This window comes from Electrophorus electricus, chromosome 12 (assembly GCF_013358815.1).
Source record: "Electrophorus electricus isolate fEleEle1 chromosome 12, fEleEle1.pri, whole genome shotgun sequence".
Classification (NCBI taxonomy): domain Eukaryota; kingdom Metazoa; phylum Chordata; class Actinopteri; order Gymnotiformes; family Gymnotidae; genus Electrophorus; species Electrophorus electricus.
The window spans coordinates 8,413,098-8,440,597 of record NC_049546.1 but is presented as its reverse complement, the minus strand read 5'-3'; the positions used below and the strand labels follow the sequence as shown (position 1 = coordinate 8,440,597).

The following is a 27,500-nucleotide window of genomic DNA, read 5'->3' as shown; positions in this document are numbered from 1 at the left end:
AGTTTCTGGGAACATTTTGAGCTCTTGCCAAATGTCCCTTACTAGATGTTTTACTTTTTGTTATATTTATATTGCAATTATGTGACCAATCAGTCAGACTGGCTGTCTAGCTAGCTAGAAATCCTACATTGCCTAGTTAACAACTGTGCCTGTATGTACTCGAAAGAAATAACAATAAATAAAATCAATAACAAACCTTCATTTTTATAACACTGAAATCTTTATAACCTTTATAATCTAAAAAATATGCTTCAATATGGAGCATGCATTGCCGCTTGCCATGAGTTTATTTCAGCTGCTGCATTTTTCTGCTGCTTTAATTGATGTTTTTCTCTGAATATCAATGATATTTTACTTTTACCCCACTTTACTTTCATATTAATTATGCACATTAGGAGAGAACAGATATGTGAGCCTTAAAGAAATAGATATATTGCGAGCTGCTTTTCATAAATGTAATCATTCGAGTCCCACGCCGGAAAATGTGTCCGTTCTCTTTTCATTATTTCAATCTAGTGTCCAGGTGTCTAACATACTGAAGCACAGTGGTAGCATTCGGTGATCATCTTTAGGGGTATCACTCAGTGATCATCACTCAATGATCATCTTTAGGGATTTCACCAACCCTCCCACACTTTACAGGTTGTGGCAAAATGTGCAAAATGCAAACAGAAGAAATTTGACAAATATAAAAAAGTAAATTTTAACCTCATAAATGTACTCAAGTAAGAGTATAAAATACCCTCTTTTAAAGCAACTCTTACAATTTGTCCAAAAGGTTACTTAAGTGAATATAACGGAATAAATGTAGGGTGTTCCTACCCACCTCCGTCTCGACTATATCTCTATCTAACTATCTCACTCTTTATCTCTTGCACTCACCCTCTTCAGCTGGTTCTCCAGCTTAGAGCACTCTTCTCTCCTTTGTTCGAGGGCAATCTCCAGAGTTTTCAGTTTGGAGTCTTTCTTTAGACCAGATGATGCTAAAGATGATGCGTGCTCTTTAAGGTCCAACAAAGAAGTCTGAAACAACAGTAAACACTCACAGCACAGATGTCACTGAATTTAAAGACAGTTATGGAGACATATTATTCCAGTCTTAGGCTAAAATCGAGCTTCAGTGAAAAATCTCCATTGATAGTCAGATTTAGAGTACTAGGTTTAGTTTGTCAGATTTATGAACCCAGCCTTAGGTTCACACTACACCAGAGACCAGCTCTTACAGCTTCATTGCAGAAAACCTCAAGAGTGCATTTGAGAGGCATGGTCTGTCATGGTTAATATGTTTGGACAAACTCTCAGCTATCCCATCATGGAAGGCAGCATCATCGCAGCATGTTTTGGCAGATACAATCCGTGACTGCACCTGTTTCCCTCACACTGTCCCTGTATGTGTCATTTTTAAAAAGAGGTATCACAAAATGATTTTGGCCAGAAATTGGAGAATTTTTCATCTTTACTGATTTTCACCAGGTGTTCGTGTCTGATCAAGGCCCAACTGTACTGGGAGGAATACTCACCTCTCGATCTGACAGGTCTCCCTGCAGCAAGCTGACTTTCTCTTTCAGCTCCTTCAGCTCCTTCTTACTGTTATCCAGTTCCTCAGACTTCTCCCTCTCCTCCCGGTCCCGCTGCTCTTTCAGACGCTCAATGATGCGCTCCTGTATCAGGGCAGAAGACAGACTTGGATGAATTTTGGATTGGCATATCGGGGTGAATTTAAGGTGCAATAAGTAATGAAGTAACTGCTTAACATGAAAGCATCACAAAAAATTATTTTAGGAATTTAGAAATTTAGGAACTTCTTTAGGTTTACTCAGTAGTTTAGCTGCAATGCTAACTTCATGTGGGACTTTGGTGGCAGACTTCACCTTCTCAGCCAGTGAGTCCTCCAGGGTGGTGAGAACTGTATCTGTGTTGGAGGTGTCAGTCTGCAGAGACTTCACTCGTTCTCTCAAGCTGCTCATCTGCTTTTCTTTGTCCCTCAGTTGTTCCTGGAGGTTTTCGATCTGGGAAGGATCATAAAAATACCTCATTCCCACAAGACACAGGGAAGATGACTTGGTGATGATCTGGACTATGTTAACATGTAAAGCCCCTCCTGACCTTTTTCTGTAGCACGTTGATTTTGCGCTCTTTGACCTCTAGCATGTCCTTGAGGTCATGGATCTCGCCATTAAGCGTGCTCTTCTCCTCTGACATGTCCTGGATCTGCTTGCTCTTCTTATTCAGCAGCGTCTCCTTCTCCTCAAGCCGCAACCTCAGCGCATCCACCTGAGGGATGACTCAGGTCATCAAACACAGTAAAGCTGGGAAAAAATTGCCATGGTTTTGATGATTGTAGAGTGTCGGGATTTTAGCAGCTTCCCACCTCTGTCTGCAAGATGGCAGCACGCTGTTCTTTGGCAGTAAGTGACTCTTTGAGCACCTCGATGTGCTGTTTGCTATCTGAGAACTGGTTGGTCAGAGTCTCCAATTTGGTCTGCAGACCGAGGAGCTGTGTGTCCTTCCTGGAGAGGTCCTGCTTCACCTGGTCCATCTGAATCACAGAAAACATTCCATCTTATATCCATCACTGACACAGTCCATACAAAAGTCATGCTACGGTTTTGCCAAGGTCAGATGCTACATATGGGGTTCTGGGTGTCAGCCTTGTGAAGCAGACAGTGGCTATGAACTACCTTGTTCTTCATGAACTTGGTGTGGTTGCGGTAGACCTCCATTTGCTTGACCTCCTCCTGTCGTTCCTCACAGCTGAGCATGTTACTGGAGCGCAGCATCATGACCTGATCCTCCAGCTCCCTCAGTCCACGCTCCAAAGAACTGATCTGGGAGTCCTGTGGACACAGTAAAAAGCCTCACTACATGTGCGTATTTGGGGGATGGACATATTTGCTGTACAGTAATGAGGTAAACAAGGTTAGAGGAAATTAAGATTTTTTATGATTATTTATTACAAATAATTGTCCCATTTTTAATTTTTGAGAGCAAAGAATGGTTTACTAAATGATACATTTAGTAAACTGTTGATACTTTTAAAACAAATTTATCCTAAAAATTTAAAATATATATTAAATATTGAAAACAGTTATTTAGCAAAATTATCTGTAACTGATGCTACATAAAGTTACATACATCCATGCTCTAGGCATGCTGGGGTACCTTCATCTCGATGACAGTTTGTAGGGCTTTGGTCTTTGCCGTCTCTGGTGTACCTTCGAGGCGGCGGTGCAGCTCCTGGAAGAAGAAGCACATGCTTTGCACTTTGCTCACGCGGCTGCCAGAAATAGAGCTTTCAGATGTGTCATCAAACCTTTGGGGGGAGCAAGATGTGCCTGCGTTTTGGATCTGGCTCAGCGTTCTACAACTGAGCTGGAGCCAAATGAGCAGGATGCCACTGTAAGAGCATATAAGACCCCCGACAATCTATTTCCAGTATGCGTTTTACTTCGGCTTAGGCAGATGATGGGATAGTGTGGCTCATATGAACTTTGATATGCCGGCTCACATATATCATATGAACGTGGTGCCATCATATGAATCATCCAGGCCATTTCACATCATGTGATCACCCATGCTAATGGGAACTTAAAGGTCGCTCACTTCTCTCAAAGCCACCATCTCCTTGTCACGCTGCTCCAGCAGGTTCTCCAGATGGTGGGCGTGCATCTCGGCGTCGGCCAGGCGGCACGTAAGCTCGTGGTCTTCCTCGCTGGCTTTGCTTGGCGGACCTTTGCTGTGCAGCATCTCCAGGAGCTTTTTGATGGAGTCATCACGGGCACCCAGTGTCTGGCGCTGTGTCTCCAGCCGCAGCTCCATCTCCTCTAGGGTGCGGCGGAGCAGGAAGAGCTCACGTGCCTGCCTCTCGTGCTCGTCCCCGGGCTCGCACGCCAGCGGCTCGCCCGGTGGCTGCAGCAGCTGGTTCAGGTCACGCTGGATGCGCAGCTCAGCCTGCAGGGCTTGCACCGTGGTCTGCAGGTGCTACCATGGATAAGACAGAAGTAGAGGCGGTAAACAACAAACCAACAACAGGCATCAGGGCAGGTGTCTGTGACTTAGAAAGGTTATGGGGTCAGAACTGGTCCCTGGCAACCACTACTGTGCACTTGATTAAAATTAATGAACCCCAAAGGGAACTATCCCTGATGTGGAAAAGTGTTATTAAATCTGAAAAAAGAACATCTAATGTACCTAATGTAATGCCTGCATGGGAAACAGAGCAACGGTATATCAAGCACAGACTATGACACTGTGATCTGTCCATATTTCTCTTCACTTAACATATCTCCTTCCCTTATAGTTTGAACAAAGAAGTAACAGACACTCGAGCCAGGCACATGTAGGTGTCAGTGGCAGATGCAGCGTGGTGAGAGAGAAAAGGGTGGATGGAGCCCCCATGTGGGCCATCTGGAAACCTTGGTTTATTTACAACACACAGCAGAGAACACTGATTTCATCTCTATCTACATCAGTAAGCAGAGAACAGGCTTTCTCTTTAACATAACAATAAAATCAGAGGATTCTCAGTAGCCGCTAAACACTATCTGAACAGTCATTATTAGGTAATTACCTAATGACATACACATTCAGTTGCAGGATATTAGGTGGTAAGGTCTAATTAGGCTTAAATAAGCATGCTGCCATTCGCTGTGTGTTACCAAAATACCACATACCAATAATCAGTGTTCATACAGAATGTCTCTGAAACGTTATGTCCCATTTCAACCACATCAACCACAACAGTATGCATAGCATGACGATGCATATGATAGTGAATTACACAGCCATCATTAGCTTACTGCAACACACAGCTTCAACTGTCTACTCATCAGTAAAATGAGAGGGGTCTGTGTGTTGCATTGGGGTGGGGATGAGGCTGACCACAAGTTCCATCTTACTAGAAGGGTAATTAACCCTACAGGCAATCTGAAAGAGATGCTGAATAATCTGCAGAGAGTCATCAGCATTTAGCCGTAAAGCAGTGAAAAAGATGTATCACTGGCCAAGACACACTGTTGTTCAGACAGCTCTTCAAGCACTCAGCTCATCAGCAAGTTCAACTCAGCAGGAGTGCAACAGCCATTTCCAGAGTGGCCCCTTACAACTGTTCCCACTGGCGGAGGAAAGCTTTTTCAGGACACATTGAAGAGACTTTCCCCACTAGATACTGTTTTTCTTCACTAGATTTGGTACATTTTAAGAACAATGGTCTGAGTATTTTACCATCATTGTATTTTACCACATTTATTACATAAAGCTTTTACATTTGTCATAATGAGTGCTATTCTTATTGCTCAAAGAGGTCTAATTCTGCACATAAAATATACTTAGCTAGAAAACGGTATCAGTAATTTCAGAGTTGTTTAAAATCACATAAAAATGATGTAACTTGAGGATGTGACACACAGTAATATTAATTTAGTTTTGTGTGCACAGACCTTTTATAGCATATAGTCATACTTAATGATTGGCAGTTACTTTCACTGAATTATGCATATGTGCACATTTTCATGTAATATAATTTTGAGCTAATGTCATGGGGTCTCTGCCCTTATCAAATCTTGCTGCTCTTGATCCTACAGCTTAATGCTGGAACCTTCCCCACCACCAACTGACATTGTCACTATGCACTCATTGCTGTGTGTATGCATTTATATATAGCTCATGGTTCATTCATTCTATGTTTCAAGGTATTGTGGTTAGTTAGAGTGAATAATGGATTAGCTGTTGTGAGTGTTGCATGCTTGTTTGTTTGACCATACTCACTGTAGCCTGCCTATGACTCCAGAATGCTACAGTGAAGTGGTTCTAACATTGTAGATGGTGCCATCAGCTAGACATTTTCATCAAAGGTTTCTGTGCATATATTTAATATGAGCCTGTTTTTCAGTTCAACCAAAATCCACCAAAATCACCACTTCATTCTAGTCAGTGTTGCAACAACCACACCGATCTACAGTATATTAATGACACATCTCATATACCATGACTCTACATCAAACTGGCTTGACATTAGCCTCATGCTTTATGGCACATTCAGGCAAACTGTGAGGGAGGCCCTTTCCATGCTCACATTTTTACTGCTCCTCCTTTCTTCTACAGTGCCACTCTGGCACCTCCTCTTGGAAATCATCTGACTGTCATTATGGACTCATTGTTGTATGTGTGTGTGTGTGTGTGTGTGTGTGTGTGTGTGTGTGTGTGTGTGTGTGTGTGTAAAGCTCTTGGGGTGCATTCTCTGTTTGAAAGGTATTATGGTTAGCTGGAGTGGGCAATGGATTACCTTTGGGTTGGTTTCTTTCATGGCTCCTAAACCCTGCTTGTGCCGCTCACCATGGAATTAATAAAATCTCCCAGTACATGCAGCCTGTCTATGACCTATGACCCATCATATTATACTTAAGATCTATTTGATGGCTTATGAAGCAATTAAACTAATACAGCTTCTGTTCTCTGAATGATAATTGTGCCTCATTAGAGAGCACCATAATGGGCTGGATGTTGGAACATCTTTGCCATCTTTGCCATTCTTCAACTATACTGTCAGTAACTGCAAAACTGGTGTTAGATCAGTGCGCCCTATAAGCGAGTGCGTCCCACCTGAGTTTCATCTTGAATGGCACGGTACTGCTCTTTCCACACGGCCGTCTTGGAGGCTTCATCCTTGCGCAGAGCCCTCTCCTTCTTTAGCTCGGGGCTCCAAAAGGTCCTGATGGAGCTCATGGAGGAGCTCAACTTGCTCTCCTTCACCTCCACCTCCTTCTGCAGGAGCTCGTTTTCCCGCAGCACCTCCTTCAGCTGCGCCTGCAGCTCCATGATGGTGTTGTCCCTGGCCTGCCGCAGCGAGTGTGGCACGGTGGAGGCTGCATGCAGCTCACTGCCAAAGCTCACCGAATCGGTAGAGACTGCCGGCACCATGGCCATGTCAGGCGTGCTGCCCGTCACTGTGCCCCGCACGCCATAGGGAATGCTGCCACCAAAGCGTCCTGTCATGGCCCCACCCTTACCGATGTCAGAAGAGGCAGCGAGCGCGACCTCGTTGTCACTCATGTACATGGGGCCAGATGTGGCATAGGCTGCATTGAGGGATTGGATGTTCTCCATGGAGAGGGTCTTGCCCCCAGAGCCTCCAGGCCCACCTCCGCTGCCCCCCATACTGTTGGTGCGTCGGTGACCCATGCGGGGAGAGCGGGGAAGCCTTGGCGATCGGCCTGTGTTGCCCTGGCTACTCCGGCCCCCGTTGTGGTTGCCATCCATTTTGCTCACCGAGCGCGAGCTGCCGTACATCCTGACAGACTACGAGCGGCAGCGCAGGTGGAGACAAGACCAATTTCCACACTCAACGCACACCCAGGCGGACATTAACAAACTGGCAGCCTTATCTCCTCTAAAGGCTTGCACTTGCTTGTCCCTTTTGCACTAGGATGGGAGCTTTGCTCTGTCAAGGGAAAGGACAGCCGGTCCGTGGCTTTCAGTGGCTAATGAAAAAAAATGATTGTGACCTGCACAAAAAAGGCAAAGACTGAGTATGACAAAATGCCATTAGTTATCTTGTGAGATTTTAATTTGATATCAGTGGCTCTCTCAAAAGACAAGGGTCACATATGCTCATTTGGGTTAAAGGGACAAAAAAAAAAAAAAACACACCTGTGCTCCAGCTGTCAACTGTCGGCTGACGGCTAAATGGCCTATTAAATCCTTTTATATTAATACTGTTATTATTAATACCAATAGGCATAAATTGTTTACTATTAAACCGCACTCGTCATCATCAGCAGCATCCTTTGCACTCCCTGTAACGATTATTAATGACTAACGACTTATGACGGCTAGAAGAAAAGGTGGGGTTACTCCGTATTCACGCTCAAAGTATGGAAGTATGCTATTTATACTCCAAGATTAATCAGCAATTAATAAGCAAAATTATTATAACAATGAAGTGATCGAATACTTATCCACTGTTGTTTAAAATAACCAAGCACATGGTCAATATATCAATTTCCTATACTCGGATTCCATTATGGCTTTTCTATCTAGACATGAGCTATATAGCTCAGCTGTGAACAAACTAATCATGACCGATGGCACTGCGCTGGACGTGAAGATGCTCAAAATGCGCAAATACAAACGCACGGTCCAGCATACATTTTCGAGAATACAGAATTCTTATTTGTATAAATGTGTTGTGACTGATGTTGCGTTTATTGCCTAGCATTCAGCATTGACAACCCATAGCTGCAGTCCTTCATTCTCCCTCTGCCCCCTTTTTTTTCACCATTGCACTACTTTGATATAAAATTAAGTCTTATTAAAAAACACAACTCTACGTAAAATAAAAATAATCCATAGGTATTAAAATCTTTTAGCCGAAAATATATTCATTCGACGCTCACTAAATTATCAACACAACCTGCACAATTATTTAATTCATCGCAATGTCTGGCACACGCATAACGAGAATTATTTCAAAATCAAGATTACCATCTGTGTCTTATTCCATTTATTCTGTTGAAGCGAAGCAGTTGTCTGTCCAAACGACATCCGAAAAAGGGACACCCGCCTGTTTTCCTCTATATTGCTTTATCATTTTTATTTGCAGACATTATGAGCATCCTTTCACAGGGCTGGAGGACTACGGTGACGTAACGCCTACGCTGCGCGCTCACGACATTCGCCTCTACCATCTCTCAACGCCATGCTGCGAAGGTCATTTTCACATGGCCTGAATTTGAAAGCTTTACAAAAGGTGTAAGTGGGATCTTCCCAGTCCCTGGGCTTCACAGAAACTAGCACGGCTGTACATGGATACAAGCAAATGCAAATAAGGAGGAAGATGGGATTATTAAATAAAAATGTCTTATTTATTCGAGAATAGTCCCAAGTAAAACATGTTTATGCATTTTTTTTATTTGCGGGTCAATAATCAGCAACTTTTATATTAATGTTATGCATTTGATAACTATTCTTAAAATTATGATAATGTTTTAAAATTAAATCAACATTCTAATGTTACGAAGGTACATCAGTGTTAAATGTTGCAGTTGTGCTTGTGCCGTTAACCGTAGATATATTCAAGAGGGGGCGCTCTTGGCTGAGGTTATCGTGATTATTTCGTCTGTCTGGAGTAGAGCGGAGAGAATGCAGATTGTACTTTTAAACGCCATTTCGAGTTTTGAGGAACCAATTGGGGATTTTAATGGTGTCGCACATATATGGGATATCTCGAAAGTGCCCGTTCTGCGTCTATGAATCCAAATTAAATAGAATTGTGATCGACTGAATTATGGAATAATTGTGCCATCATTCGCAATTAGTAGCTAGCTAACAAAGCGCCTTGGTCATAATACAACGAAAACTAGTCTTCGTTTAGGCTTTCATGGCATATGATGGATTTCAGGTGAAGTCAAGTACAACAAAATATTTTGTGGAATCGTTTGCTTTATGTAGTTATGTATTGCTAACGGAACAAGGAAACTACATCGAACAGGAGCACAACAAAGGACTCGTGCAGTGCAGTCTCGCGAGCAACCGTTAGAGGAAGGAGCACATTTTGGCAGTTGACATTCGAACTTAGTATTTCCCAGTCTGGCATTTGTCTGTTCGTTTGCTATGCGTACATGACCGTGCCAGGTTTAGCTGGCTAGCTAGCTAGCTAACTAGCTACATTGTTTAAAACTTTATTAAGGGAAGCGAGGTGTTTTTGTATAAGTACCGCCAACTGATTGGAAACTTGAGGAACTCGACGTTATAATTGGTGTAATTAGCTAGCTACCGTAGCTAAGGGGGTTTGGCTTTCCGTGGCGTCTTATAGGCAGTCAAGAAAGAACTGAAGATGACGACGCATAACGTTACAGTAAGTCTCAAAAACATGGCCTGGCTTAGAAATTGTCTATTGAGACTTAAAAAAAGCAATTAGATATTCAACGCTGTCATGATACTTGTGGTAGCTTACATTTCCCCGAAAGCCAGTAAAAACTTGGTCGACCTGAATTCGATGCAACTTACGTTAGCCAACCTGCTAGCTAGCTAGCTAACTAGAGATAGCTAGCTAGGTTAGCTAACCTAGCTAGCCCACCTGCCATTGCCAGACTTGTGGACGGAAAGGACGGTGTTCATTCATTACAAACTAGCCACCTACCTAACTAGTTAGTTAGGATAGCTATGCTATTTAATACTTCTAGTTATAGTCAGTAGCGTTAGTAGGGGTAAATTAGTAATTTCCAGTCAAGTTTGTCACTCATAAAATGATTTGTAGTACACCGAATACTGAATTAAGGTGGCTGGCTAGCTCGTTTTATTGAGTTTGGTTGATTATATAGAAATAGGAGTTCTACCTAGCTAAGATTTATCCACTAAGTCCGCTACCAAACTATTATGTATGATGAGTGTGACATGGGTAACCTAGGTTAGGTCTGTTGTCTCCGGCTGGTTCACGTGGCTTCTTCATTGAGTGGGGAAATGTTTGCTGCCCTTAGAGACGACTGTACTGTAATTTATGGTGGCGTGTTTATAAATAATTAATTCTTACATGACTTAGTTAAAAAAAAAAGAGAGATTTTCTTCGTCCTACTTTGAGATGTTCAGGAAGTCGTCCCTAAATTGGTACTTGACAATAGTTCAGCTGTGGCTATTTTTCTTCATTCATCACCCATTTTGTCAAAAATATTGCTGTACTATCTCGATAACAGATGAAACCTTAAATCACATTCAATACTATATTTTACTTTCATTTGTGGCCTTGATTAAAATGTATGTTGCTTTATTACAGTGACACAGAAGGCTGGGTTACACGGAACTCCCCCATACCACCTGTGGCTTGCAAGTGCACGTCAAGCTATATTACATCGTCAATGGCCAACCATCTTGATTGCCAACAGTCCTCCAGATGATGGATGTCCTAAGTCTGAAAGCCTTTGTGCATGATTCTCAGTTCATGCTAGTCTATAAACATCCTACTCTTGTTGACCTACTTTATTCCCATGCTTTTGTCAAATTACATTTTAGTTTGTAATTGAATTGACTTTACAGAAGTACTTTTTTGGAAGGAGCCAAATCTTTCTATTTCCAAAGGGGGGGGAAAAGTCTTTAGTCTTCCATTACCTTTATTTGTGATTGTATGGATGCAATATAGGCTTTGAGTGGCTGCTCACTCTGTGTGGGTGGAGATATGTCTGACAACTTCTTAGACAAGATGGTGAGGTTCTTGTCACCCCTGTCCAAGAATGCCAGTTGCTCCAGCTCGGACTCTCAGCTCGGCGAGCGGATCGGCCCTGAAGTCCGTCGCCGTCACCACACTATGGAGAGAGAGCAGCTGAAAGGCGAACACCGGTTTGTCCGCCGCAGTGTCATTTGCGACTCCAACGCCACAGCTTTGGAGCTTCCCAGCAAAATCGTACCTCTGAGCTTGCCGCCGGACTGCCCCACAGCCCCTGCTGTCTGTGATATTGGCATTCCCAAAGCCACTGCCTCAATTGAGACCTCTGGAAGCACTGATGGACAGGTGGTAGAGAGGGCTCAGGGTGCAGGCAGCAGCTTTCACAATGAGCTGGTCGAAGAGGTGAGGCCTGTATTGTCAACAAGTTGTGGTATGGAGACAAAGCAGGTGTCTCCTCTGGGTTCCTGTAGTGAAGCATCAGAGCTGAAGTCAGGCAGTGCTGTAGCCTCTAAACCTGAAAACGAAAATGTGGAAGATGAGGAAAGCAAGGAGAAGGCTCGAGCAGAGGCTGAGCTGCAACGTGAGGCTGAGAAAAAGGAGCAAGAGGACATAGAAGAGGTTGAGACAAAGGCTGTTGGCACCTCTCCTGATGGTCGGTTTTTGAAGTTTGATATCGAGATTGGACGCGGCTCGTTCAAGACCGTGTATAAAGGACTGGATACGGAAACAACTGTGGAGGTGGCATGGTGTGAACTGCAGGTAAAGTCCTCTTTCTTTTTGCCAAGTCCTGACTGATCGTATTAAATAGTTTAGATTTGTAATACTCTTGCTGTGCCATTAAAAAGGGGTCATTCTTATTAATACTTTAATGTGAAGAATATATAGCTTAGCCTGTGATTCTGTACAGTGTACAAGATCACACAAGCACCTGTATGCTGCGTGTGGTGGGCCTTGATTGGAGTGTTGGGTTATAGTTGGATGGATGCTTGTAAGAGCAGCTTTGAAGAAAAAAAGGAAACCGCATTACCTTTTAAAATCTAGCTGTGGCAGCAGGGCATTTCCTTGCAGTTCTAAAATTTCCTTTGTACTTTCATAGTGACTTATTACTTCTTTGACATGATGAAGCAAAGTTGCATAGGTATCTAGCTAATATTACTTGGTCTTTAGTTGTTGGTCTTTTTTGTTTTTTAGTCAGGACTGTATCTTTATCAGCAATAGTAATCTTACCCGAATAGCAGTCAGTAGACAACAATTCAGTATATTATCTTGAATAAACTTGAATAAATCCAGCTTTTACAGCTCCTCCATGACCCAAGTCTGATAACAGTGCTGCAGGTAGCCTTGCTGCACAAAGTAGCCTACTTGATGGCGCGCACTGCATGGCAGTGTGTTACTGCCAGAAAAACACCGGCGTGTGACCCACTTCTCTCAAGACTCAGTGTGGCTTTAGTGGCATCCTGTTTCCCTGCTTGTTTTGCTGGTGGTTAAGGGAGGAAGTCAAGCCGGCACTCGTAAGCGATTCTGCTCTGTGGATATATCCGTAGTACATAAGCGCAGATTTGCGAAGTGGGTCAGATTCCTTGCCGAAGAATGCTTAATCTCCTGTGCGAGGAGCAGGTCTGTGGCCTGCTGAGGCTTGCCACACCCCCTCCCCCCAACTCGCACCCTTACCCTCCCTGCTGCTGCTGGGCGATCATGAGGTGCTGGGTATGATCACGTGAGTCTCATCTATGCTGCCAGCGGCCCTTGAGTCAAGATGGTTCAGGAACTGTGCAGAAACAAAACCTGCAGTATCGTTTCCATCTTGCTTTTTGCTTTTTTCATGCCTTTTCTTTATTTGGTTTTGCTCTTTGAGTCTTTTTCCAGGCTCTTGTTTCTTGCTCACTCACGATTTCTAACCCCCTCAATCTTGCTGGCTTGTGTGCAATGGCATTCTCTCCCTCAATCTTTTTGTCTGTCTCACCATGTTGTCTGTTAGTCAGGTTGTTATTTGTTCATTGTTTTGCTTACTGCTTTTTTTTTTTCATTGTTTTGCTTTTGCTTAACTGCAACATTGTATCAAGAATACCAGAAGTAAATATGCATGCACCACTTCTGAAATACACTGTCATATTCCACTCCCACCCTCACTTCACATGACAAATATGTTTAAATAATATTTGTCACTGCACAGGAAGATTTTAGTTCCCTTCAGTCTTGTTTTGAAGAAGTGCCTTTTGTGCTTTTAAAGTGGTTTTGCTTTTGGATAACTACTAAAAATGTTATCTTAAGACTTTTCCCAGTTTAATATTTGGTGTCTCCAGTACAAGTGCCATTGAGTCAAGACATGTCATGTTATCTGTCCCCTCTGATGCATTTGTTCACTGCTAATCAGCAGTGACCCATTTTTAAAAAAAGAGAAACCAAAAAGGGTTGTGTTTTGAGTGTGGTTGGGTTGTACTTCTGTAAGAATTGGTCTTTTATCAGGACTTTTTTAGTACTGTGGGCACCTCTTTTTCTCTCTCATGCATATAATATATATACGCACACACACACACACACACGCACACACACATCTCACATCATATTGCCTGGCCTGGAGAGGGGCTGGGCTTTCATTCTAGGAGTTGTAACTTCTTTGCTATGTGTACTGCCTCTCCACTTGCTCTCCAGTGTTTAGTGCAGGCCACTAAGGGGTGTAGGTGTTTGAAATGTTTGTGAACATGCTGCACAAGAGAGCAAAACTAGGTCAGTGGGTTACGGTGGAAATTTGAGCCCTTTCTCCCTCACCTACATTCCCCTCACCCAATAACATGCATCCACCTTATAACATTTTCCTGCTGGATTTAACACTTTGAAATTATTATAAAGATGATTAAATGTTGTTTAAAAAAAAAAAAAAAAGGGGTGGATATGAGTTTTACTCTGCTCTGGGGGTGTGGTGCTTCTTGGAGTCTTTCCAGTTGTTGGCTGGATGTTTCTCATTCCAAGAATTGACTAAGTGCATGACAAGATTGTAGATCTCGCTGACATAGCTTAGAGTTCCAGGGCACTCAGAATTCTCTCAGAAGTCTTTTTCATTCTGATTGGTGCAAATGAAAGGTGTTTTAAGTATTTGTGTGTTATGTTGGGTCATTAATGCTATTGACAACAATTTGAAAGTGATGTCAGTGCTCCTTATTTCAGCAGACATGCTGTACCTCCTATGACTTGACTGTATCCACTCATCAAAGTGGACTCTAAATGTGTTTCTTGGTTCAGCAAAAATACTGTAAAACTTTGCATCTGTATTTTTGTGATCTGTTTGCAGGCAATGCTGCCATGCAGTTCCACAGGGAAATATTTTCCTGCCCTTGTGGCAGGGCATTTGAGGTTCAGATTTGCAGCTTATTTCTTTCTCCAGTATCAACAAAATTTTACATTACAACCCCGTATTTAAGGGGATTTATTTATACACGATACACATTTAGTTTATTCATGTGTAATATACCCACTGCAAAGATGTTCATTGCTACACCCCTACTGAGCCTCGCTAAAAACATTTTAGCAGGTTCGGGAAACTTACCTGGTTTAGAACTAATAGTAAAATCCTGTAAAATATTCAGTTGAAGAATGTATTTTATTGAAATATTTCTTTTTTTCAGGTCCAGAGATATTTAGTTCTTTCATATCCTGTAAACATTCTGATTACAACACTGCTGCTGAAACCTAAATAATGTATTTAAGAAGCACTAGACTATTGCAATATATGTAGTTGTTTAATTGTTATTGCACTTTTGGCCTTTACAATAAAATAGTAGAAAGCTGCAATATGCTAATTATCTAACACATTTTTATATGAGCTGCTTGACTCAGTTTCACCAAGCTCTCTTTCATGATCTCACTTGTTCCAGTCTTCTGTGGTTGTTTTGACCTGAGCCAGCAAACAAAAGTAATTTTGGTCAAAATAAAGCAGACCAGTCATTAACAATGTTACTTCAAGTATTGAACAACTTCTTTTTTTTTTTTCTTTTTTTTTTATCAGGAATATTGCTATTTGCAGGGTTCAGTGCAAATCCATGTCCTTAATCTAAGTTGTAAACTTGCAGAACACTGCGCGTGCTATGTAGGAGTGGTGCATGGTATCTAACATTGTGCCCTTGTTTGTTTGCTGCATTGCAAGTTTCCCAAAAATGCATGGGGCTGTAGTTGCTAACACTGGCAGTTACAAATTTTTAATGAGCTATGGGCACTTACAAATCCAAAAATCATTTTATAATGTCAAACTAAAAATGGCTTTCAGGACCGAAAATTGTCCAAGGCTGAACGACAGCGCTTCAAAGAGGAGGCAGGAATGCTGAAAGGCCTACAGCACCCCAACATCGTGCGCTTCTATGATTCCTGGGAGTCCCCCTGCAAGGGAAGAAAGTGTATTGTACTTGTGACGGAGCTCATGACATCGGGCACTCTAAAGACGTAAGTGCATGTTTGCACACAATCCCAAAGGTCTTCAGACTAGGAATTCCTCCCTATTATCAGAAGTGTTCTCTCTTTTTGTCTGAGTTATTGCTTGACAGCCCTGGAGAATTGTTCACACATGGTGATGCTAGTGCGGTACATTACTTTGTTGTGCACTGCAGGTATCTGAAGCGCTTTAAAGAGATGAAGATCAAAGTCCTGCGCAGCTGGTGTCGTCAGATCCTGAAGGGCCTTCACTTCCTGCATACCAGGTCTCCTCCCATCATCCACCGCGATCTCAAGTGCGACAACATCTTCATCACTGGACCCACTGGCTCCGTCAAGATCGGAGACCTGGGCCTTGCCACTCTCAAGAGGGCTTCCTTTGCCAAGAGCGTTATAGGTACTGACCTGTAAACACCCACATGCATTTGTGTCAGCGTTTGTGATTTCCGGCAGAGAAAAGAAAGTCCCTGCTATTCTCAAGCATCTTCTGAAAGTGTGACTTAACAGTCTGGTGTGAAGGCAGACCACAGTGTTTCCTTGAGCCTCCTCATTAAACCACAGCAAACCAGAGCCCCTGCTCCTTTCTCTTTCTCTCTTCCCTTACTCTGTCCGGGCTCAGACCTTTCCTCCTTCCTTTAGATCACAAATGAGTTTTGGCTCTTATTCGTGTGTAGTGTTTTAAGTGGGCCCTTATTTCAGGTGCTCCCAGAGAGTAAGTAGCTCCTAAACTCTGTCCGTGACATGCGTAGTTGTATTGTGGCTTGTCTGCAGGCAAACCAGATCTGATCATGGCAAAGGGATAGCGCAAAAGCTAGAGGTGAGCGCTTGGCTTTCAAGTATCGTTCTGAATGATCTTCCTCCTGTGGTCTGGAAATTTGTGGTCTGTTTCTTCAATGCAACATCTGCGAATAACACTGTCATGGGTCCTCTGTGTTTTGCCATGGTTTTTTTTTGTTTTGTTTTGTTTGTTTTTTCTTTCAGCGTCTTAAGATCTAAGCTTAAACTTTAATTTGTCTTCTCATTACCATCTCAGCTGTAGAACTAGGATCCTTTTAATTATTTTGGGAAACTTTAGATTCTAACCTCAGATCTCCCCTTTATTCTACTTTAAGGATTATTTATTGTACTGCAGTACAGACAGTAAGTATGCAGAAAATGGGTCTGGTAAGTCCACCAGTACAATGTTACAATCCAAATCCATTCTAAATATGTTAAGTTTTTCTGTGTTGGGTCTTTGTTTAAAGAGCAGTTTTTGTACTGTTTAAGGCTGGTGTGCAGAACTTCACTAATCAGTAACAAGCTATGGAAACTGCTGTGCATAGAATTTTCACCTTGCCAATCTTTCTCAAGACTATATCAAAACAGTAGGTGTCTGTGGGGGATTTTCAGCAGATGGTAATAAAACTGCGATCTTGACAGAGTTTATTTCCATAGCTGGAAAAGTTCAGTTTTCCCGCAGTTATTACTTTTCTCACTAATCATTTTTGGCCACCACCTCAAGTTGCCTTTATCTTGCTTTGTGTAAACAATTAAAATGCCTCTAACCTTTATTTAACACTCCAGCCTCCATAGTTGTCCAAGTTGGAGTTTTATGGTCAGTCCAGGCCTTCCAGTAGGTTCTGTACTCCAGTCATCTTTCTATAACCCTGCTCTTTAAAGACCTTACACTGAGAAACTTGGGCTTTTTTTCTCAGCATCCTAACTGAGGGCAGTTTCCCCCCTCTTTCTTTTTTTACTCTCTGTCCCTCTTTGTTTTGGCTCTCCCCTTTCTCTCTCTCTTTCTCACAGGTTGCTGGACCAGTCACCCCGACACCATCAGGTTCTACTCTCCTTCACAGAGAGGGTGTTATAGGGCAGTGAGAGAGAGTTCTGAACCGTTCTTTTGATTTAAGGTACCCCTGAGTTCATGGCTCCTGAGATGTATGAGGAGAAGTATGACGAATCAGTGGATGTCTATGCCTTTGGGATGTGTATGCTGGAGATGGCTACCTCTGAGTACCCGTACTCCGAGTGCCAGAATGCGGCACAGATCTATCGCAGAGTGACCAGCGTAAGTCCCTGCCCCTCCGCTGGAGGAGAGGGCCATGTGTGCCCATCCTCCTCCCCGCCCCCACCCCCTTCGCGCCATTCTTTTAACCTCATGCGAGGCAGTTTCTTTACTCTCTTTTTCTCACTGAGTGGTAAGTTGTGTTTTCTAGATTTCCAGTCCAATTTGAAGTGGAAGCCCTGATGCTGGACTTCACTTTGCACTAATCTTTTAGTAAACAGGTCTGAAGTATTAGAGTAGTCTGTTGTCTAGTTTTAGGACTCTTTGTAACTACTACTATTATGATTTTGAGAAATATTATACCAGTTTTTGTAGTTAATGATGGCAAAAATTTTATGAAAGACCTTCTGTATAATGCTTCCAGTCAAAGCAAGCATAATTAATAATAGATTATTTTAATTAATGTTTTTGGAAAATAGTACTGCTCAAAATAGCAAGTAGGCATGGTGAGTTCTATTCCCTCTGCATGATTTGGTTGTTTCCCTGTGTTTGACTTTAGGGGGTGAAGCCTGGCAGTTTTGACAAGGTTGCGATTCCTGAAGTTAAAGAAATCATAGAGGGGTGTATTCGTCAAAACAAAGATGAGAGGTGTGTTGAACACAATTTTCCATGAACGTCACAACACTATAACTGAGCTTTGTAAACTCAAATTGTGATCTTTTTTTTTTATTTTTAATTTTTTTATTTATTTATTTTTTTTTATTTTTTTTTATTTTGGGGGTGGTGACTCTAGGTATTCCATCAAGGACCTGTTGAACCATGCGTTTTTCCAGGAAGAGACAGGTGTTCGTGTTGAGCTGGCTGAAGAAGATGATGGGGAGATGGTTGCCATCAAACTGTGGCTTCGCATTGAGGATGTTAAGAAGCTCAAAGGGAAATACAAGGATAATGAAGCCATTGAGTTTTCCTTTGACCTCCATAAAGATGTCCCAGAGGACGTGGCACAGGAAATGGTAGCGGAGGTTTTGTTTTTTTCAGATGTTCAGACTTTAGTTTGGTATCTTTGCTGTTTAGTTTAATTTCCACTTATACTAGATTTTTTTTCTCACTCTCACTCTGTCTATCCATTTTTCCTTCTTTTGTGTATTTCTCTTTTTGTCCCCCCCCCAGGTTGACTCGGGTTACGTCTGTGAGGGTGACCATAAAATCATAGCCAAGGCCATAAAGGACCGTGTAGCTCTGATCTGCAGGAAGAGAGAGCAGCGTCAGCTGGTTCGGGAGGAGCAAGAGAAGAGGAAGCAGGAAGAGGAGGTGGGAAGGCAGGCTCAGGGTGAGCCCCCTCAGCCACAGCCTCCCATCACCAAGCCCCCTCCTACCACTCTAGTGCCAGTTCCCATAGAGACAGAGGAGCCTGAGGGGGAGCAGCACCTACTATTACAGAAGGAGCCTGGTGCTCCTGCTTCAGGTAAACATTACTCCAAAGTTAACTTTCCACACAGTCTTGTTACTTCACGTTGCATTGTCTATATGACTGTGTAATGATCTTTCTCCAGTAGCCATATGTGGTATAGAGCCTTCTCCTGAACAGCCAGGGGTAACTTCCTACAGCTCTCTGCAGCCGGAGCTGCAGCCTCAACCCTCTGCAACTCTGCACAGTGCTCATCCCCAACTGCCCCAGCAGCAGTCTGGGATCCATCCACATGGCTTGGTCAGTCATCTTTTTTGTTGGTTGTTTCTGCAATATATAGATGTTGGTTCTTATTTGCCCTCCATTTTATATAAGTGTCTTGCAAAAATATTCAACCTTAAGTCACCTGGTTTATAAATGATGCTGTGTGGAAATATGCCATTCACAACCACTTGCCATGCTTTGTGCCTGTCTTGGCTCCAGGCGCCTACCTCTCAAGGCAGCAGTGCTGTCCCTGCTGTGCCCATCTCTCATCCTGGAACCACTGCTCCACAGCAGGTATTCCTCACATCCTCTCACATTTACTATTACCACATTATGAATGGCTGTTTCCATGGGTTTTCCTATGGTTGACCAAAGATTTTTTTGGAAGAACCGGGCTGCTACTAATGCTCGCCTTCCTGTGCTGTTTTTGGCTGGCTTACAGACCTCTCTGCCAGCTCCTGTTCAGCCCAGCGTCTCCCTGCAGCACCACCCACCACCACCAGATGGCAGTGTTGTATCCCAGAGCTCGATACAGCTCCCACAACCACAGGGTCCTCAGGCCTTGCAGGTATAATATCTTGCATCTCTTAGGAGTTGTATTGCATGTTCACCTACATAAAAGCCTGAACCTCATTGCAGTCAACTTTTATATGCGGTTCTACATAAAAATGCTAGAAATGGTTACTCTTCCTCATTTCACTTGGTGATCCTTTCTAGTAATCACTGCATCTGTGCCACATTTTGCTGTAATCAGTTGTTTAAGTCCTTTAAGATGGATGTACTTTAAAATCATTGTTCTGATGTGCAGGTCTTACATTCGTTGCCTAGGATGCAATTACCATAGCAACAATAGTTAGTCTCGTTTAACCAAAAGTAATTAATTCAATGTGCATCATTTAATATTCTGATAGTACCAAATACAACTCTAGATGTAGTACAGTTTTCCACAGTAACAGTGAATGAGTGACTGGAAATGTTTAACTGGTTGCAACCTGGTTTACCATCACAGAAATGTTAGACTCATCATTCATGGCAATTCCAAAATCCCCCACTGTTCTGTTATACTGGACAAATGCCAGTGATGAGGTAGTTTACGGTGCACTCATATAAATCTTCATATTGATGTTCATATGAGTGCAGCCCTTTTTTCTCCACCCCCAAATGCTGAACAACTGTTTCTTATATCAGGCTTCTCAGGTCCATGTGGTGCCTAGTACCATGTGTGTTCCCTTTTTTCCTCAAGTCTTGCTTTTGTTGTGTTGAGGTTTCAGAGCATTAGACTGAAAAGAGTAAATTCTAAGCCCATGTCTTAGAAGCACGGTAGTGCATGTAAGCACAGCAAACCCTTGGGTGGGTGTGCTTACATAGTTGACATGAGGTCTGGTACATTGGAGCTCAGTACAGTGCTTTGCATTTTATTTTTTTTATTTTTTTATTTTTTTTTATGCCTGTTCATTCTTTCAGATTCCAGTGAGTATGTCGCAGCCTCTACCTGCAGAGCAGACTCAAGCCCAGGCAGTGCAGATTCCACCATCTTTTGAGAGGTACAACTCTTGGGAAGAGAGCTGGCTTTTTATTAAAGAAATGCGTCATCTACAAATTCTGTAACCAGCATTGATTGAAAAGGGATCCTGACCAACATGATCTCGTTTAACAATGCTCTCTTCTTGTTTTCCTTTAGCCATTAGCTATTTTGGCATTTCTAGACACAGTATTGACTGTTGGCACAAGGTTTTTAGCTCTATCTGGGTAACATAACTGAGAAGGCAGTGTTTTCGTGCTTTGTCTCAGCGGCCTATCAGACACTGTGCCAGGGCCAAGTGATGGGAACGAGGTCAGAAGCGAGGCGAAGCGAGGGAAGCGCCACCAGCACCGCTCTGTGCGCAGCCGCTCACGTCACGACAGGACGGCCAGGGCCAAGCTCGTTGTGCTCAATGTAAGCATTACACAGATGCGCATCCACTTAAACGCCCATATAAAGAGGACTTCTTTACTGTGAATGGTTAAAAAAGGGTTAGCAATCAGGTTAATGGTAAAACATTTTACTTATCCATTGAAAACTGTAATTATAGGTTCTATTGCTTATTCTGTAACTATGGTTTGTACGTTTCAGATTTCTAATATTGGTGACAGAGTAGCCGAATGCCAGTTGGAAACCCACAACAGAAAAATGGTGACATTCAAGTTTGACCTAGATGGAGACAACCCTGAAGAAATTGCGCAGATCATGGTGGCCATTTCCTCATATTTTGTCCCAGTTTATATTCGTGATGATTTTCACAAAGGTTGTAGGTAATGTAGCATTTCATTGTGTATTAGGTCCAGAGTAACTTCATCCTGGAAAGTGAGCATGAGTCCTTCATTGATCAGGTGCGCGAGGTCATAGACATGGCAGATGAGGAAGGTGAAGGTATAAGTGACAGCTATCCTCAGGTATGTGCCAGTTTTCAGCAACATTACTAAGGGTAATGATGCATGCATATATAGTTAATACTCCGTCATCATAGGTGGCAAGTGACCCAGACCAGCCGACCCCCGAGATATCCACTCCAGTTCTGCCTGGTAAGTGCAACTTCTCAAGGTAACTTTTAAAACAGATCAGGCTGTTTTATTACATGGCAAAAGCCTTGATGTTCTTCTGAGAGTGTTGATTTCTCATCCCTTGTACTCAGGTATACCCCCAAATGTGGCTGCACAGGTGGTACACTCAGCAGGACGCCGTTTCATTGTCAGCCTTGTGCCAGAACCACGACACCGAGAGTTCTGTTCTGGTCCTTTGTCAACCAACACATCTTTCGGAGATGACCAGCCAGGTGGGCCAGTTTTTTTTTTTGTTTTTTTTTTTTCTCCCCCCCCCCTCTTTCTCCTGCTACTGAGACGAGGACCTTGCTCAGGTGCGTGATGTGTAATAATAATATTCTTTCTGAACATCTTTTTTGTGTTTTCATTTGCAGTGTCTGACCCTGGCCCAGTTGTCAATCCACAACAGGAGCAGAGTAATCAGGCTCCTAACACAATCCAGCTCCCTGTATTGCCTCCTCAAGTTGGAGCACCTGCATCTCAACCTGTATACCAGAATCCACTGACAGCCACTGTTCCTGCAGTAACCCACAGTTCCGTCTCACCACATTCTGTTGCTCAACCACCCACAACAGGCAGGATCTCCCCTTCCACAGCTGCCTCAGAGCGGCCTGCCTCTCAGCGTCGTCCCTCACTGCCTTCCACAAATGCCTCCAGCCAGCAGCTGGAGAGCAATGGCAGCATCATACCCTCTGCTGTGGATCAGCCACTTGTTCCCAATGCCTCCACACAGGTGCCACCAGGTCTCTCAGCTAACCCCACACCTATGCCTGTAGCCGTCCCCAGCCACAATGGGGAAAACGAGGGAGAGATGCAGGGAAAGTCACCAGGTATCGAGGATATCCATGCCCTGGACAAAAAGCTACGCTCACTTTTCCAAGACCAGGGTTCCTCCTCAGGCCTGTTGCCCCAGCCTGATGCATCTGGGGACACAGTCCCCACCGCCTCACCACCCAACACCATGAGCTCCCCTCCCCCTGGCCTGGCTTCTGATGGAGCCCACATACCACCAGGCAGTTTGTCCCTGAGTTCCAGTGGGCACTTTCCTCCTGGTGCCTTTGCCTCTCCAGGACAGTCAGGATCAACTGCTGTATATGTTCAAAGTCCTCAGGTGGACCCTGGCACTCAAAGGCTGCAGGTTGGCACATTTATTTTCTGTCAAGGCTGCTTGCTTGCTTATTTTTGGTTTTGCTAACTTTTGCTCCTCGTCTTGTCCCTCATAGACCTCTGTTGTTGCCCATCAGGATGAGCAGACCACCATAGAGTACAGGCAGCATGTAGCAACCCCAGAGGTTGAAGGCTTCCAACTTGGCCGATTTCAGGTAGTCCAAAATACTTCTCTCAATTATGAGATGGTGTCACATTTGTGTACTTCAAAATGTATGTACGTTTTAATTGCTCTGTCTCCAGGTTTCCGTGGCCAATGATCATGTCCTAGATGATGTTCCTGACCACAAAATTATGGCTTCATTTTCATCCACTACTCCTTCTGCATTATCTTCCTCATCCTCCTCATTGATATCAAGCCCTGAAAATACCCTCCATAAGTCTCAAACCATGCAGAACACATACCCTGAACACAGCATTTCAGATTCCCTACCTGCTGCTGCCGCTACCACCATTGGTCGCTTTCAGGTGACGTGCTCCGCGGACCTCAGCACGGGCCATTTCTCGGTTACTCCAGCTAGGGGGGAGGAGGAGGAGGAGGAGGAGGAGGTGGTGGTGGTGGTGGTGGAGGAAGCGGCTACTGGGAACTCAAAGAATGGACCAAATAGTAGTCTGGTTCTCAATATGTCTACTGCTGGCCCAGCCAGATCTCGCTACTGCTTAAGCAGTGATGACTCTGAGCCAGAGGACGAAGCTTTTGAGAAAGTGATCAGAGAGCTCAGAGAGAGGTGGGAGTTGAACAATTTGAATTGGAATATGTACTGCAAGTTGTTCTGATTTATTTGACATGTTTTCAGTAAACTAATCCTTTAATAACATGAAATATCAGGATTGTTTGAGTACTACTACTTTATTGCAGACACAAGAATGAGATCCAGGTCTTGCAGACCAAGCAGAAGAAGGAGATTGAGGAGTTGTTTGCACGGATGGGCAAAACACGCCCATCTGTGGTGGTAGCCACTGCAGCAGCAGTGGCAGGAGGCCGGAGGAGACCCACTAAAGGCAAGGGCAGCAAGTCAGGCCGTAATGGCAGCAGTCAATGCAGCCCCCAGCATCAAGGTATCGCATAGTAATCTGCTAAACCCCTTGAACCACACAGTACAAATAAGATGTTTTTGAAACACCAGTTATTTGCTGTTTGCAGGAGATGAATATTCCACACAAAGCGGACAGGCTTTAGGTCCATCAACCATGCAGAAAGTTTCACAAACTGCACCTGTTCAAGATGTCCAGTCAGAAGGTAAATTCCCCCCCCCCCCCCCCCCCCCCCCCCCTCATCTAATCTGTCCCTGAGAAAATAAGGCCATGTAAATTCATGTTCAGTGTTTGTTAATCAAACCAATGAAATTTCATTATTTAACAATTTATCTGTCAAATTACAGTTCAGTACTCTAATTTGTGCTAATCTCATTTTAGGAACCACTATCATCATAAATAAAGCTGAGAATGGTTCAAGCCAAGCTAATCTTCCTCGAAAAGGCACATTTACAGATGACCTCCACCAGCTGGTTGACAATTTTGCTCGGGATGCCATGAGTCTGGCCCAAGTCAAGAAGGGTGGAAAACAAAATTCACAAAGCCATGATGTAAGAAGCCAGTGTTTTACTTCTTTTTTGAAATCATTAGAATTGGCTGTCTAATAATAATTAATGTGACTGAATGATTACAACAAAAAAGGTCTTTAGGTAGAATTTAGAGTTCCATATTTTTTTCTGAATTTAGGCTAGCATTTAATTTGTAAAGTAATTGATGTTGATTGCTTGAGCAGACTTAATTTTTTGCAGACAATGCCTCGCAAGTTTTCTGCACCGGGGCAGCTTTGCTGTGGTTCTGTGTCTGCTCCCTCCAATCCTGCTCCTGGAAGAAAGGGATCATTGTGTTCAACCTTCCAACAGTATGGTTACCCTTGCACGCCTTACGGTGCCCCACAGTGGACAATGTCTGTGGGACCTGCACAGGTGGGTCTGATACAACCTATAGTCACAAACACTCTCCAGCAAGGCTTCAACGTGACCACAGGGGCTCACAAACCAGGAAATAATGGTGGAGGAACCAATATGAGGACCACTCAGGCGAGCTAAGACACAAGTGGGTAGAACCTCTGTCACTTTTAGGAACACCTCAGTGCAGAAATTTGGGCTGGTTTAGAAGACCTTGGAATGTGACCTCAGTTTCAGGCACCATATTTAAGTACAGAACGGGATTTAATCTGTGCAGACAACTAACTGTATTTGAGTCCTGGCAACACAATAGGGGAAAACATCTTCCAAGTCTCAGAATAAGGTGTTCCACACAACCTAATGTTAAGACCTCTCTCCAATCTAAAGGCAAATGTAAATAGACTGTTTATATCTATTTACAGTCTTGTTGTGACTTGTTTAGTTACAAACTGACCAAGCCTTATCTTTGAGAGCACTTAAGACATGGAATAGAGCAATAAGGATTTTAAAAGTCCTTGTAATGGTTAAACTCATGTTAAGGCCTTAAGCTTTGGTCTTCTTAGACACACAAATGGATGTCACTTGTTATAAGAAGGTTTAGTGGTACTTTTTTTTTTTAAACATTTTCCTGAGCAATCTGCAGTTTAGATAAGACTGTCTTATCTACACTGGATCCAGTGTAGATATATAAAATGTCAAAGTTAAATGCTGCCACTAAAGTCCATCTGTAAGTAAGCAAGACAGCAATAAATGAGAATAACGTAAGGAAAGGCCTTTGCTAGTATTGATTTGGGGATTTACATTTACATTAGATGAGCTTATTACATGTTAATCATGGTTATAATGGTAGAGGATCTCGTTCTTTTTGAGACTTCTTTCAAATATGCACAATTTTGTAAAGAAAAAAGGTTAATTAAAACCGTTTGAATTAAAAGGACAAAGATGTGCAATATATGAAGGTTTAAAAAAGCAGGATAATACTGCACTTGACTAATTTTTACACTTTTTCCATTGCAAGTATTTAGACTGTGACCTTTTTTTTTTGTATTTGACATCTGTATAGTCAAAACAATGTGTAGGCCTGTTTTCTCATGTTTCCAGAAAATGTACTGTAATTTGATGGGTGTAACCTGGGATGGCTAAGATGCATCCTGGTAACCTGCAGGCTACATACATAAGCGGTGCCTTCTTAAATCATAAGATATTTTCAATTTGAAGCACCATTATCTGCCCCCATTCATGCATCTCCACTAAAACAAATGGTATGGTTGGTGATGGACAGAATTGCTGGAATGGACAGAATATTTCTGTAAATAAAAATGCATCCAAAAATGTTCTCTGTGGAGGCTACAGTATTGCACATTAGTATCAATTTGTCTTTTTGATCTACCACTTTTCTAAGCATTTTTACCAAGCCACAAACAGTGCCATTCTCATACAGAAGTGACCAACTTTCACCTCTGAAATAATTGACTTGACTTCTCTAGAGAAGGGGGAAAATGTTACTGCAATGCAGAATATGCACCATTTTGAGAGGTTAAACAGGGGCGGAAGGCTCATTTTACCTTTAATACCAGAGTGCATGACTAAGTAAATCTTTAATCTGATTTTGCTCAACCACATTCTCACACTTTAAAATACCACTGTCACAAACCACGCCCTGCTGTAATTGCCTTTTCAAAACTGCATGTATTTATAAACAATCCCAGCCATTCATTATTCTGCATTAAATCTGTAGTTAAATATTGATGTAATTTCATTTGTCCCAGGTCTTTTTGGTGGCTGTAGTGATGGTTGTTAATCTTGTTTAAAAAAAAAAAAAAAAAAAAAAAGGAAAGTGTATGTACAAAAATTAAACATTTTGGAAATGTGTGGTAGTTTGGAAATGTTGTGTGATTGTATCCTATAATAATTTTCACAGAACTGTTCCAGTATTTTCCCACCTAATTCTTTAGGGTGTACTTAAAGAATGTGAAACCTGTTGCTCGGATAACGTGGGGGGGATTCTTGGTATAAAACAATTATTTAGTCACAACATTTTATTGTCACTCAGTTAAAACAACTACCCGAGCTTCTTCCTGATTGTGTAGATACAAAACTTTAAAGAAAAGACTCTACAACTATCAATATTAGAAATGTGAAATGTTACTGAATATTACATCAATTTATATACAAAAGTTGGAAGAAAAACAAGCAATAAAATAAGTTAAAATGGAAACAACCCTAAAATGACAGTTTTGCTGTAGAATCTTCAACCAACCAGTTTCCTTTTCTTCATATACTGTCCTTGTCTGTATGGGCTCTGTGGACCTATGAATAAAATTAAATATAAACATTGCTGTAGACCATATTAAAAATAATCATCATTGTTTTTCTTTTCTATTATTTTGATCCTAGCCACAAAAAAACAAAACACCACCTCTGGTCTTTTTAATTTGACAAGGCATGCTGTCAGTGTGTCTTTACCCAGTGCTGTAGGCCCTGTGTTCTCTGCTAGTGGGCAGTATTGCATATACCCTCCTTGGCCCTGATGGGCCACTGCAGCCCGGGGCCCAAATGGAGGCTTCAGAGAAGCCG

At 42.7% G+C, this 27,500-nt stretch overlaps 3 protein-coding genes across 6 annotated transcripts in view; 1 reads left to right on the top strand and 2 right to left on the bottom strand.

Moving 5' to 3' along the window:
• The window catches only part of erc1a (ELKS/RAB6-interacting/CAST family member 1a), a 21,793-nt gene extending 13,166 nt beyond the window's left edge, over positions 1–8,627 (bottom strand). For both annotated transcript variants that reach the window (XM_027024550.2, XM_027024548.2), the window contains exons 1-10: positions 8,482–8,627; positions 6,601–7,502; positions 3,604–3,981; positions 3,163–3,237; positions 2,682–2,837; positions 2,372–2,539; positions 2,107–2,274; positions 1,872–2,009; positions 1,521–1,661; positions 883–1,023 (exon numbers count right to left, since the gene is read on the bottom strand). In XM_027024550.2, the coding sequence (XP_026880351.1) occupies positions 883–1,023; positions 1,521–1,661; positions 1,872–2,009; positions 2,107–2,274; positions 2,372–2,539; positions 2,682–2,837; positions 3,163–3,237; positions 3,604–3,981; positions 6,601–7,287 (2,052 nt within the window). In that variant the 5' untranslated portion in view covers positions 7,288–7,502; positions 8,482–8,627. The remainder of the gene's footprint in view (positions 1–882; positions 1,024–1,520; positions 1,662–1,871; positions 2,010–2,106; positions 2,275–2,371; positions 2,540–2,681; positions 2,838–3,162; positions 3,238–3,603; positions 3,982–6,600; positions 7,503–8,481) is intronic.
• Positions 8,628–9,115: 488 nt separating this feature from the next.
• wnk1a (WNK lysine deficient protein kinase 1a) lies at positions 9,116–26,755 on the top strand. 2 transcript variants are annotated; one of them, XM_027024539.2, is made up of 24 exons: positions 9,116–9,853; positions 10,769–11,914; positions 15,417–15,589; positions 15,754–15,974; positions 17,470–17,627; positions 18,124–18,212; positions 18,358–18,577; positions 18,735–19,029; positions 19,121–19,272; positions 19,456–19,530; positions 19,679–19,804; positions 20,701–20,780; positions 21,028–21,172; positions 21,350–21,466; positions 21,556–21,669; positions 21,744–21,798; positions 21,909–22,049; positions 22,191–22,954; positions 23,040–23,138; positions 23,227–23,711; positions 23,843–24,042; positions 24,128–24,223; positions 24,400–24,569; positions 24,768–26,755. In XM_027024539.2, exons 2-24 carry the CDS (start codon positions 11,168–11,170, stop codon positions 25,062–25,064), a joined length of 5,019 nt encoding a protein of 1,672 aa, XP_026880340.2. In that variant the 5' UTR covers positions 9,116–9,853; positions 10,769–11,167; the 3' UTR covers positions 25,065–26,755. The 2 variants fall into 2 exon arrangements, with proteins under 2 accessions (XP_026880340.2, XP_026880338.2); XM_027024537.2 differs by having other exon boundaries at positions 19,118–19,272.
• The window catches only part of rad52 (RAD52 homolog, DNA repair protein), a 20,303-nt gene continuing 18,760 nt past the window's right edge, over positions 25,958–27,500 (bottom strand). For both annotated transcript variants that reach the window (XM_035531980.1, XM_035531981.1), the window contains 2 exons: positions 27,390–27,500; positions 25,958–27,233 (listed from right to left, as the gene is read on the bottom strand). The exon at positions 27,390–27,500 is cut by the window's right edge and continues 135 nt beyond it. In XM_035531980.1, the coding sequence (XP_035387873.1) occupies positions 27,175–27,233; positions 27,390–27,500 (170 nt within the window). In that variant the 3' untranslated portion in view covers positions 25,958–27,174. The remainder of the gene's footprint in view (positions 27,234–27,389) is intronic.

Excerpts from the sequence above, each read along its gene's own strand:
- wnk1a (XM_027024537.2), top strand. The coding sequence starts at position 11,168 with ATGTCTGACAACTTCTTAGACAAGATGGTGAGGTTCTTGTCACCCCTG. Across the intron at positions 19,805-20,700 it reads AGGGTCCTCAGGCCTTGCAG|ATTCCAGTGAGTATGTCGCA; the intron begins GTATAATATCTT and ends TCATTCTTTCAG. Across the intron at positions 22,955-23,039 it reads CTGGCACTCAAAGGCTGCAG|ACCTCTGTTGTTGCCCATCA; the intron begins GTTGGCACATTT and ends TGTCCCTCATAG.